The sequence below is a fragment of the Acipenser ruthenus genome, chromosome 18 (assembly GCF_902713425.1).
Source record: "Acipenser ruthenus chromosome 18, fAciRut3.2 maternal haplotype, whole genome shotgun sequence".
NCBI classification, from domain to species: Eukaryota; Metazoa; Chordata; class Actinopteri; order Acipenseriformes; family Acipenseridae; genus Acipenser; species Acipenser ruthenus.
The window spans coordinates 1,275,880-1,287,760 of record NC_081206.1 but is presented as its reverse complement, the minus strand read 5'-3'; the positions used below and the strand labels follow the sequence as shown (position 1 = coordinate 1,287,760).

The following is an 11,881-nucleotide window of genomic DNA, read 5'->3' as shown; positions in this document are numbered from 1 at the left end:
TGCTGTGCTCAGCTGTGTTGTGTTGTGTGCTGTGCTGTGCTCTGCTCAGCTGTGTTGTGTTGTGTGCTGTGCTCTGCTCAGCTGTACTGTGTGCTCAGCTGTGTTGTGTTGTGTGCTGTGCTGTGCTCAGCTGTGTTGTGTTGTGTGCTGTGCTCTGCTCAGCTGTGTTGTGTTGTGTTGTGTGCTGTGCTGTGCTCAGCTGTGTTGTGTGCTGTGCTCTGCTCAGCTGTGTTGTGTTGTGTGCTGTGCTCTGCTCAGCTGTACTGTGTGCTCAGCTGTGTTGTGTTGTGTGCTGTGCTCTGCTCAGCTGTGTTGTGTTGTGTTGTGTGCTGTGCTCAGCTGTGTTGTGTGCTGTGCTGTGTGCTCAGCTGTGTTGTGTGTTGTGTGCTGTGCTGTGCTCAGCTGTGTTGTGTGCTGTGCTCAGCTGTGTTGTGTGTTGTGTGCTGTGCTGTGCTCAGCTGTGTTGTGTGCTGTGCTCAGCTGTGTTGTGTTGTGTGCTGTGCTCTGCTCAGCTGTGTTGTGTGCTGTGCTGTGCTCAGCTGTGTTGTGTTGTGTGCTGTGCCTTGTGCTCAGCTGTGTTGTGTGCTGTGCTCTGCTCAGCTGTGTTGTGTTGTGTGCTGTGCTCTGCTCAGCTGTGTTGTGTGCTGTGCTGTGCTCTGCTCAGCTGTGTTGTGTGCTGTGCTGTGCTCTGCTCAGCTGTGTTGTGTTGTGTGCTGTGCTCTGCTCAGCTGTGTTGTGTGCTCAGCTGTTGTGTGCTGCTCAGCTGTGCTGTGCTCTGCTCAGCTGTGTTGTGTGCTGTGCTGTGTGCTCAGCTGTGCTGTGTGCTCAGCTGTGCTGTGTGTTGTGTGCTGTGCTCAACTGTATTGTGTGCTGTGTGCTGTGCTGTGCTGTGCTCAGCTGTGTTGTGGCTGTGTGCTGTGCTTTTCATTATCTTTTTGTGTGTTTTGCCTGAACCTTTTGTTTTGGCCCTCGTGCCTGTTTATTTGCTTGTTTGTTAGTTGTTGTTAATTACAGTGTGCAATAGTGCTTAACCTGCAGCTTCTTGTGTCTGAGTCTCTCCCTGACGGTAACAAGCCTTACCAGTGATGCTGCCCTGTTAATGTTCTCACGCTGGCACCATGACCTTGTGTGACTCCAAACACAGACACTAGGGTCAGTTAGTAAAGCTATTTTCTTCACAGCTAAGTACTTGCCTTTGATTCCCATATGGGGCGGGTCCGCAAGGTTCAGAGGAAACGCTGTACACTGCCAGCGTCTTCACTTCCACCGTACATAAAAGACACCATACAAGGCTGCGCTATTCAACAGGAATTTAATACACACAACACAGATAATTAACAGAACTTCATTTTCATATCCAGTGTGAAACAAACAGGGATCACACTGACAGTCTGAAATACTTTCCCATCAGCGCAGGACGCACATATCTTTATTACTGACATAACAATACAACATACATATTATCCACCTCAGTGAAGTGGCTATGCTTCCTTTCTTTACCCAAGAAGTTTATTTTGATGGTGCTGTTGTCAGTCAGTGCTGCTGACATGGTGTTTATGGACATTTTACAGTATTTGGTTTGGTCCCTATAACATGAAGGGTAAAGAAATCTCCCTGTGTGATGTATGCAGCCTATTAGCAATCTTAATTAGTAATCCCTAACAGGCTATATGTGTGAAAGGTGTACTGATTTGGCTGCTGCTCAAATCTCATGTGTGAAAAAGTAGATAACGAACTTGGTACAGTATGACTTATAAAACTATGACCTAAATGTGTGTGAACAGTACGCCCTCTAGTGGTTCATTGTGTATATTACTCTAAACACTACTCTATTTTGGCCCAGCATACAGGATACCTGTGCTAAAATACATATAGTCTCTGGTTCGAATCCAACCATCCAACATATTTGAATGTTAATTGCTATATGCAACAATTCTGCAATGTATTACAAGAATTAGGAAAAAAACATGCATAATAAAGAAAAGATCCCTTTGGTTTCTCTGTATCTTGAAATAAAACAATACTGATAGGTGTAGAATACATTTCTGTACACAAAAGTAAAAGATGATCCAGACAGACCTCGGATCTAACACAGCATGTATGAAACACTGAAGTGCCAGTGTTAGTATCTGTTAACACTGTCTTTCTGAGAGTAAGCTGTTATTAAATAAATATAAAAAGGTATGGACAAGCCGAGCCGGGAATGTGCCCTTGCAGATTGTTGTGATCCCCACCTCCTGACCCTGTCTCGGCTGCTTCACATGTGCACTAACACTTGCTGGTGTGCTGCAGGGGCGAGCGCACACCCTGCAGAGCGCTGCTCTGTCATTATTTAGGTGGGTTAATGGTCACGCTGGTGTAGGCTTTGATATCGCAGAACTGGTCGCTGTTGAAGCCCACGGTTAGCATCCTGGAGCCGGTCTTGGTGGGAGTGAAGGGGATCTGCAGCCTGACCCTGAGCTGAGGACCCAGAGTGCCCACGCTGACAACAGGACAGAGACAGGCAGGTTAGAATCACATAGGATGTGGTCAAGACAGGCAGATACATTTTCTCTTTCTCTCTCTGCTTGTAATAAGCCTGCTCCACCCAGTCTGTCTGCAGTCTAGTGTTGAGCTATACCTTCTGTACCAATGCTCTGTATCCTGTAATTTGGGTTCATTGAGTTGGTTGTGTGTGTGTCCTCTTTGCTATTGGTTGTAGGCTGAGAAGCTCTGACTATCTTTGACAAATTTTTTTTACACAGAGAATTGTGAGGGTCTGGAACCAACTCCCCAGTAATGTTGTTGAAGCTGACACCCTGGGATCCTTCAAGAAGCTGCTTGATGAGATTCTGGGATCAATAAGCTACTAACAACCAAACGAGCAAGATGGGCTGAATGGCCTCCTCTCGTTTGTAAACTTTCTTATGTTCTTATGAAAAACTGAAGCTGTCCTGCTCCGGACATCTCCACACTATCAGTCAATTGAAACACAAACTCCCTCATAAATGAAATATTAAAACCTTTCACTGCTTTCCTTTATGATTTCTTCCATTCCTGTGTGGCCGCTAGAGGGCAATCTAGCTACAGTATTTGGAGGTGTTGCGAGATTAAATATTGATTGTCATTTTCTGTGTTGCTATTCCAGCATCACTTGTTTGCGTGTTTTTTTTTTAACTCAAGGTTGTATTAGGATGTGGTCAAGATGAGAATTTTCTGCGACATTCTGCTATGTAAAAATAAACCTGAGCAGGAAGGGGAAGTTATTGAGAAGGAGATACGTAGACTAGGTCATATGAAGGCTGTCTGAACTTTGCATTGAAATGTCTGTTTGCAGAGTATGTGTGAGTGAGTGTCTGGACTGTCAGCATGAGGAGGGGCCGCCTCATGAAACAGGGGGAGTAGAACATAAAACAGGCACATGTTAAAACCGAGAGAACTGTTACAATGAAAGAAACGTGCTTACAGAAGAAAAAGATGGAAACAGCTGAGGTATACATGGAGCACAGCCGGAGTGTGATGTTAGAGCAGAGGAAGAAGAGAAGACTGCTTCACGTTGCATCTCTGGAACTGGCAGATATGCACACCTCTTACCTTTTCTGTAATGCTTACTGTTAATCTAAATTTAATACAGCATTCCTACTGAGCGAATACTTTGGGTCAATCCGCAACGTAACTGCACAGTGACAAATGAGAAACAGCACCGGTGAACACCAATGATAACCCCGCTGGTTTACTTACCAAGTGTCGATGGTTTTGAACAGAAGGCCACTCCCAGTCAGAGACATGGTGCAGTCAGTCAAGGGCTCAAGCAAGGGGTTGAAGAATGTTACCTCAGCCATCATGGGCTGGTACTGGACAGGATCTCCGCTCACCTGTCAAACACGACAAAGAAAGAAGAAGCATTGGGAAACATTAAGCAGTGTCAGTTTTTCTAGGCACGGCTCCTTGTACAGCTATGGTCAAAAGTTTTGCATCACCCTATAGAATTAACAAACCTTGCTTCATGAAGTCTAAGGAAACCTGAATAATGTTAACATATTGAATTACATACTACTTTGTAGATTTCCATATACTTAACGGAAAACTGACAACAATTTCAAAATCTAATATGAAATCCTGTACTACTATTATGGCTTCCGGTAGACTTTTGCGATATTGTTTTGTAGTTCCTTTGATTACATGATGTTAAATATAAGAACAAAATGATGTTCATATAGATTCTTTTTATTTTGTATTATGTCTCAATCCTAAAATTGTAGATGATGCAAAACTTTGTCCAGAGCTGAACATGCAATTAATTTGAACCCATCTGGAGCGGATCATTTTGCAAGAAGCAGGGCCCACAGTCCAGTAACACCAGTAACATAGCAACTTAAGATCTGAAAAACATGAAACACCCACCTGCAGCAGGAGCTCGGGACTGGAAACCACGACGTTCTTTTCTGTGAAACTCGTCTCACGGCTGCCGCCGTCTTCCACGGCGATGGCAGTCAGCTTGACGGTGTTATTGTGACGCAGGACTCTGCCGTACTGAGAGTAGGCAATACTGACAGGGAATTCCGTCTCTGAAAGCACAATGATACCAATACAAAGACTTACACGCCTTTCATCTGCAGAGAACACACCTCACTACACAACAGCTTCCAGATTACACTTCACAGAATTCCACTAGTGGTCACTAGAGGGCAATCTAGTTACGGTCTTTGGAGGCAGATTCATTACCGGTGACACAACCCTTTATATGAAGAATGTTAACTGGCAAACCCTAGAGGAGCAAAGTCTGAACAGTTTTGAATCTGTGAAGAGAAATTCAAATGGATTCACTTATAACAGATACCTAAACTAAAGTGTCCCCATATGTTCAGTGTTTCTGAAGCATGTGTAAAGGCTGTTACTGCAGTTCAACATGATATAACACTGAGCATTTCTAACACACAGAACCGTACCTGTATTGGGACCGATCTTTGTCGTTACTCTTCTGCTCCAGATTTGACAGGCAGGTCTCCCGGTGTACAGCATGACCTGGGCGTTGAGGTTGAGGGTCAGGCTCTTGGGGGTTTCACTGTTGTTGAATATGACGAGGGTCACAGCGATTTCTTTACCGCTCACAGCGTGGGTTTCTTGAACAAAATTCAGCTGCACCCCTTTGGTGATTTGATACGAGTCTGAATGCTCAAGCATATTCTTTGAGATCCGGCTACCTCTTTGAATAGCCTTCTCGAACACAGCTCTCTCCTTCACAGACCCTAAGCAAAAAACAAACAGCAAGAGCATAAGAAAAGGTATGAACGAGAGGAGGCCATCCAGCCCATCTTAGCTTGCCCGGCTCCTCGTAGCTGATTGAACTTTGTCAAGTTGGGTCTTAAAGGATCCATGTGCATCGACATCAACAGGACTAGTTAACCCATTCCACACCCTCATACAGTATAGTAAAACGTGAGATCTCTGAACGGTCATTCAAGTTAGGGAAGACTTCCCACAGTTATTCTGTTAGCTTTGCTTGCTTTAATGTAAGGATATATGCAAAAGGGGTGTGCACGAACACAAAGCCAAAACCTTAACAGGTTTAACGATCCCGAATGTGCAGTGAGACCTTCCACACACCTTCTGGGTATTTGTACAGATGGGTGATGTCCTCTCGTTCAGTACTTCCCACAGCCTTGGTGCTGATGTTCTTCCCAATAGTTTTGATGTCAGAGCTGTCCCGGATCATCGTCCCATCAGGCTTGACGACCCAGCACACCTTGTCAGCATTGACCTCCGCAAACACAAAGGCGACGTCGTACTTCAGGTCTGTGTCTCCCTCCAGGATGGCTTTGACTGGGGCAGGACCACAGCAGTGCACACCTAGAGAAGCAGCATTCACAAGGGTTGCAACTCTTATCATCATTGTGCAAATCATCTCATTGGTCACTGTGTTAAGCAAGCGAATATTTTGTCCGGTCTTGTGATTATTCATTATGTCTACTTTAGTTTCTAATTATTTATGACGCAGCGATTTAGAAGTTTTTTTTAGTTATTAAAAAAATAAATAAATAAATAAATCAAATAAATGTTACGCAACAGTAGGATTCAAACTTTTATATTCAGCTGATCCTATTAAAATGTTTTCAGCGATAAAACTATACATTCGGTAGTGCCTTTGAAGAAGGGGTAATGTCTTTAAACTAATGCCGAGAAATCCACCACCCCATTAGGCACCACTGGTACTGTGAGGAGCGAATCCATAATCAAATAAAAATCTTATGGACTGGTACCTTCACTCTTCTCCTGGGGAGTGGGGTCCAGCACTTGCCAGCCGTCGTATCCAGTAGGTAAATCTGGACGGGTCATCCAGGACTCCACCCACACATGGAAGTTCCTGGAAAGACATGGCAGAGTTTGGGATTGGAACATTTGCACAGTGTGTGTGTGTGTGTTTATGTGTGTTGAGGTGTGTGTGTGTGGGTGTGTAGGGGGTGGGGTTAGTACAAACAGCTGGCCTCAACTCAAACACATTACAACTCCGAAAGAAACACGGAGAGTGTGCTGGAGGTTCCCAGCGGAGTCTGGCCCTGTAGCTTATGTAATAAACTGTGAGGAGGCTGTGAGCTGAAGGGAGAGACAGCAAATCCATGAATGTTACGTGTCACATCACAGCTGAACCCGCGGGGCGCGGTCGCCACCCCTCTTTGAAAACGTATCCCTCCCAATGTGTAAGTTAGGTTCCAGGCACATCTACAATAGGGTTATTTTTGTGTTCGCAGAAGGACCATGCTTTGCTGTGCTTTTACTACCTTTATAAAGGGTAGTGACACTCACCACATGCTGTCATTAGATTCCTTCACTTTCATTCCGTATCTCAGAGTGTAGAACTCATCAATAGTCAGATTACCGTCCGTGTCATGGGCGGAATCGTAGTTTGTGACCGGGCGTGTTGGAATCCCCAAGCACCTCATTACTGAAAACAAAGAAATCCATGAGCATCTAAAGAGCGGAGCTCACTGTCATGATATTACATACAAGCACTAGGAGATCCTCCCCCACCCACCCAAGGCACGCTGTGTAACGGTACAGACTAACTGGCATGCAAATGTACGACAGCCCTGACGTCCGGTAAGTATTGACAAGTGAGCCAACATTATGCAAACACACTTCAGTGTGGATAGTTAACAGTGATACAAACACACTTCAGTGTGGATAGTTAACAGTGATACAAACACACTTCAGTGTGGATAGTTAACAGTGATGCAAACACGCTTCAGTGTGGATAGTTAACAGTGATGCAAACACACTTCAGTGTGGATAGTTAACAGTGATGCAAACACGCTTCAGTGTGGATTGTTAACAGTGATGCAAACACACTTCAGTGTGGATAGTTAACAGTGATTCAGGTTTTTTTGTAGATGAGTGAATATTGTAATTCACTGACTCAGCATCTCCTCCCTGTTCTAAGATGGCAATCAGTCTCAGTGTTCCAGGCGCAGGTGGACCTGCCCTGAACACACCCCTGCAATATTAAAGCAATGGTACATCCTCTCATCTTTACCAGTGCACATGACCGCAGCGAAGACCCAGCACTGCCCGTAGCTGACCGGCTGGCAGCCGCAGCTGAACCACCTCCGAAGGATATCCACGCTGCCGTTCCACCGGGAGGGAGAGACGCCATCGTAGTACATCCCGTCCCATCGTCCGTTAATAATCCCTCTGTCATCGACACAGTTCACCTGCGCGGACGGGGGGGGGGGGAGCACAGGGGAACTGTTTAAATCTGAACTGATCGGCAACATTCATCATGAGAAAATACTAAATAAATATATAAAACAGAAGCATTGTACAATAATGCAGGAAACCATTTATCCAAGATAAATCCAAACAAAACAATAAAAAGTACTTTAGTTTGTATCGCTGAAAAGGCTACTCACCATTGCACTCACCACCCTGCCCACGTAGGTCGGGTCGCTCCTTCTTGAGCAGTCCAGGCCCGGGTTTTTTCTGTGTTTGGGGCTGACCTCTAACAGCTCCAGACATATGTGCACAATATCTGCCTCAAACTAATAAAAGAAAAAAGAAGAAGGTACTGTGATGCTGGACTGCAGGGCGCCGTGCTGAGGAATCAGGGGCACAGCAATGGGCTGGTTTGGTGTATATGTAGTTTCCACTTAATTCTGGCAAAAATAACTTTGTAAAAACGTTCGCTACGCTGCTGATCTGTCATGCACACAGCAACACCCTCCTTCATCATGGAGCTCAGACTGCTGTACATCAGCAGCACCCCAGCTTGTTCTACTGATTTATTACACTGACAGGGTCAGCTCCTTGCTCAGACAGGTGTAGGAGAAGCCTGGGATCTCTCACAGTGATTCAATGACAAGCCTCTTCTTCTCAATGGAAACGGTGACAGAATGCTGGTTTACATCAAGCGTTCATCAAGCCTGCACATGCAAAGGGTTATGCCCTATACGTTTCCCTGTGTGGCAGTTTGAGAACCCTTAGGATAGTGATTCATGCTGTTTGTGTGCGGGTCTGTCTGTCATTGTGCTGTACATTCTTCCACGATTGCATCGTGTTATCTTAGCCCTGATGCCCTTGTGAAAAAATGTAATCCACCCACACAGCTTCTGCAACACCTTACAACTCCCAGGTTCCTCATTTCAATTCACATGTAAACAGTGTTCTATCTACTTTGTCAAGAAAGAAAGCGTTTTGCTGAATTTGATACATACCTAATAAAAACAGTGCTGTTTGCTTGATCATCACAGGGTCTATTTTAATGATCTAAAACAGTGGCCATTCTTTCTATTTTTTTTTTTTTTTTTTTTTTTTTTTTTACAAAACAGGCTGGAGGCCTGTGTTCAGGTGCTTGAAACTAGCCAGTTGGGAAATACGTAGAAACATGAAGTTTTCTGCGTTTAAAAGTGAAACCAGCATTTCTGGTGTCGCTCGTGGTTTGGCATAACCACTGCAGCTCATACCTGTCCAAAGTCCCACGGCGTTGCCTCAATATGCTCTGAAGTGCCTTGATACACAAAGCCGTGCTCATTCATGACGTACTCCTGCCGCTCATCCTCATTGGCCAGAAAGACAGAATCCGCTGCAGGTCACAAATGAAGAGTTTATTAGGGTCTCACGCATCACAGGACACCACCCTGTTTATTGATGGGAAACTTTATTAATTACAAACTTTCTTAAAACATCCTGATGAAACCTTAGCACTACTAGCAGTGGAAACACAAACATCTCACAGTGGAGCTCACACTAGAACACTAGTGTGGTACTGAAATGCATTACAGCACTGTGCATTTGGTCATGCCATAGTAACACCATTGGTAAGTCAAAATATGTCAAAAGGATCAGACCACTGTAGATTGTCGAATGCCCTTTGTAGATGCCCTTCTGTTACAGTTATCCCTGAACACAGAATTAAACATGTTCCTCGTGGCACCTCTAATAGAAGGAGACTTTGTTTCACCTGCACACCACGGATTAAAGAGCAGGATGAACTCTCCTAGCGCTGAGGTCTGGGGAGTTTCTTTGGCGGCCTGTATCTTTAAGGAGTATTTGCCGATGCTGGCGTTGGCAGGGGAGGTGACAGACAGTGTCACTGAGGAGGAGGAACTGTTCTGCACAGCTGCGCTCCATGAGCTCCTGACTGGAGGACCGGACACTCTGAACACTGCTCTAGTTCCAGAGGCCTCGGACGGGGATGGTCCTAAACGAAGGAGACACAAGAAAGCATGGCAGGATGAGAAGGTAGAGCAGTGACAAGCTTGGACTCTGTAGATTCAGAAAGCATGGCAGGATGAGAAGGTAGAGCAGTGACAAGCTTGGACTCTGTAGATTCAGAAAGCATGGCAGGATGAGAAGGTAGAGCAGTGACAAGCTTGGACTCCGTAGATTCAGAAAGCATGGCAGGATGAGAAGGTAGAGCAGTGACAAGCTTGGACTCTGTAGATTCAGAAAGCATGGCAGGATGAGAAGGTAGAGCAGTGACAAGCTTGGACTCTGTAGATTCAGAAAGCATGGCAGGATGAGAAGGTAGAGCAGTGACAAGCTTGGACTCTGTAGATTCAGAAAGCATGGCAGGATGAGAAGGTAGAGCAGTGACAAGCTTGGACTCTGTAGATTCAGAAAGCATGGCAGGATGAAAAGGTAGAGCAGTGACAAGCTTGGACTCTGTAGATTCAGAAAGCATGGCAGGATGAGAAGGTAGAGCAGTGACAAGCTTGGACTCTGTAGATTCAGAAAGCATGCCAGGATGAGAAGGTAGAGCAGTGACAAGCTTGGACTCTGTAGATTCAGAAAGCATGGCAGGATGAGATGGTAGAGCATTGACAAGCTTGGACTCTGTAGATTCAGAAAGCATGGCAGGATGAGAAGGTAGAGCAGTGACAAGCTTGGACTCTGTAGATTCAGAAAGCATGGCAGGATGAGAAGGTTCCAAAGGCACCAGAAAGCCTAAAAACGGTGTCTACCAAGATTAAAACCACAGGTCACTAAATTACAGTGCAAAATCCCACAGCTGCAATTCACCCACCGACAAAGGGCTTACTTTAAACTCTACAGCAGGTATATACTGTGTGTGGGTCAATGTGCTCTATAAAATACAAAGGTGAATGGTGGACAGTCTGTAGTTTTTGGAAGGAACAAGACAGAATGGAAAAAAAAGCATGTGTGTGCGTGTGCGCATAACCATGAAACATAAAACTCAAGCCTGTCCAGTAATGAGCTGTAAAAGCTCCATCACTATCTCTTGTACGTGGTGCTCCACAGGAAGGTGTGCTGTACCTGTTTCAGCGATTAAGTCCAAGGTGTCGCTTCGCTCCTGGAAGGTCCTGTTCAAGTGCAGAGTGATGGTGAAGGGCTGGCCTCTCCTCAGTATTGGGCTCCTACTGCTGACCCCCCTGGTGTGATGAGCCGCGTTGTTTTTCTCAAAGTCAAATTCAACGCTCCTCACTTTTGAAGAGGTGGGAAAAGAAAGGTTACATTGCCCGCTGTTTTGCAGTTGAATGCAGGAGTAGAATTCTAGATTCGGAAAAGGGATTTAACCCTTTCATACATTAAATATTGAAGAAGAAAAAAAGACATTTTGCACACTTAATAAATATATTTTTTCATTGAAAATGTTTTTAATTTGTATGCATTGCTTTATATGGGAAAAAAATGGCATGCTCATATGAGGTCATCATGTCTCCATGTAAAGACTAGAAGAGAGTTTGTTTTGTATTCATCAATACTGGACAGAAACATGCATCACTAATGAATTATTGTAGCATCTTATTACAACACTCCACTGTTTATAACCCAGCATGCTAATATAAAAACAACATTGCAACTATGCAGACGCAGTACAGTATGATAGACACATGCTGCCCCAACAAACTAGTCCAGTAAATACAAATAAAGCAGTTCTGTGCACTGCTGAAAAAAAACTATTTAAAATCCAGTTTCCAGAATCCAGTTTCTATGTTGTACTCACCTAGTAAAGCCATATCGCCCTGCGTTTCAATAGCCTGCTTCCAGATTGCGTATGCGTGTCTCTGATGAAGCTAAAGCTTGCTTGCACTCCAGCTGCCACCTCGACCTGTTCTTTTATAACGCTCCTAACCAAACAGACCTGCCCTGTTCTGGGTGGGGTATTATCCTAATGATCTTGCAGGGCTTCTTAGAACTGAAAAACAAATTTGTGGAATGCAGGGAAGGAGGCGTGGGAGAGGCAGTACCCCCCCCCCCCAATGTTGCTAGTTTGGAAGACGTCATGAGGGTGAGTCTACAGAGAGGGTACGGCTACTTTCTCATCCTACTGTGACTGACAAAAAAAAAAAAAAAAGCCAAACCTTACAAACACTCAATCACAATATGAGGTAACCCTTGTAAGAAAGTAGGTTTTGGACAAAGCTTTCACCAGTGTGCTGGTACT

At 44.8% G+C, this 11,881-nt stretch overlaps 1 protein-coding gene across 1 annotated transcript; it reads right to left on the bottom strand.

The window, feature by feature from the left end:
- Positions 1–1,295: 1,295 nt before the first annotated feature.
- On the bottom strand, positions 1,296–11,552 carry LOC117404731 (protein-glutamine gamma-glutamyltransferase 2-like). Its single transcript, XM_058990688.1, has 13 exons — positions 11,441–11,552; positions 10,750–10,917; positions 9,434–9,673; positions 8,937–9,055; positions 7,887–8,015; positions 7,511–7,688; positions 6,784–6,922; positions 6,240–6,343; positions 5,587–5,829; positions 4,929–5,228; positions 4,384–4,547; positions 3,721–3,854; positions 1,296–2,482 (listed from the first exon to the last, which is right to left on the bottom strand). The coding sequence occupies exons 1-13, from the start codon at positions 11,451–11,453 to the stop codon at positions 2,329–2,331; spliced, it is 2,085 nt and encodes a 694-aa protein (XP_058846671.1). The 5' UTR covers positions 11,454–11,552; the 3' UTR covers positions 1,296–2,328.
- Between the last annotated feature and the right edge of the window lie 329 nt (positions 11,553–11,881).

Coding starts and splice junctions, on each gene's coding strand:
- LOC117404731 (XM_058990688.1), bottom strand. Junction 6,923..7,510: donor CGCTGCGGTCATGTGCACTG/GTAAAGATGAGA, acceptor CTTTGTTTTCAG/TAATGAGGTGCTTGGGGATT. Junction 4,548..4,928: donor AAAGATCGGTCCCAATACAG/GTACGGTTCTGT, acceptor TTGTGCTTTCAG/AGACGGAATTCCCTGTCAGT.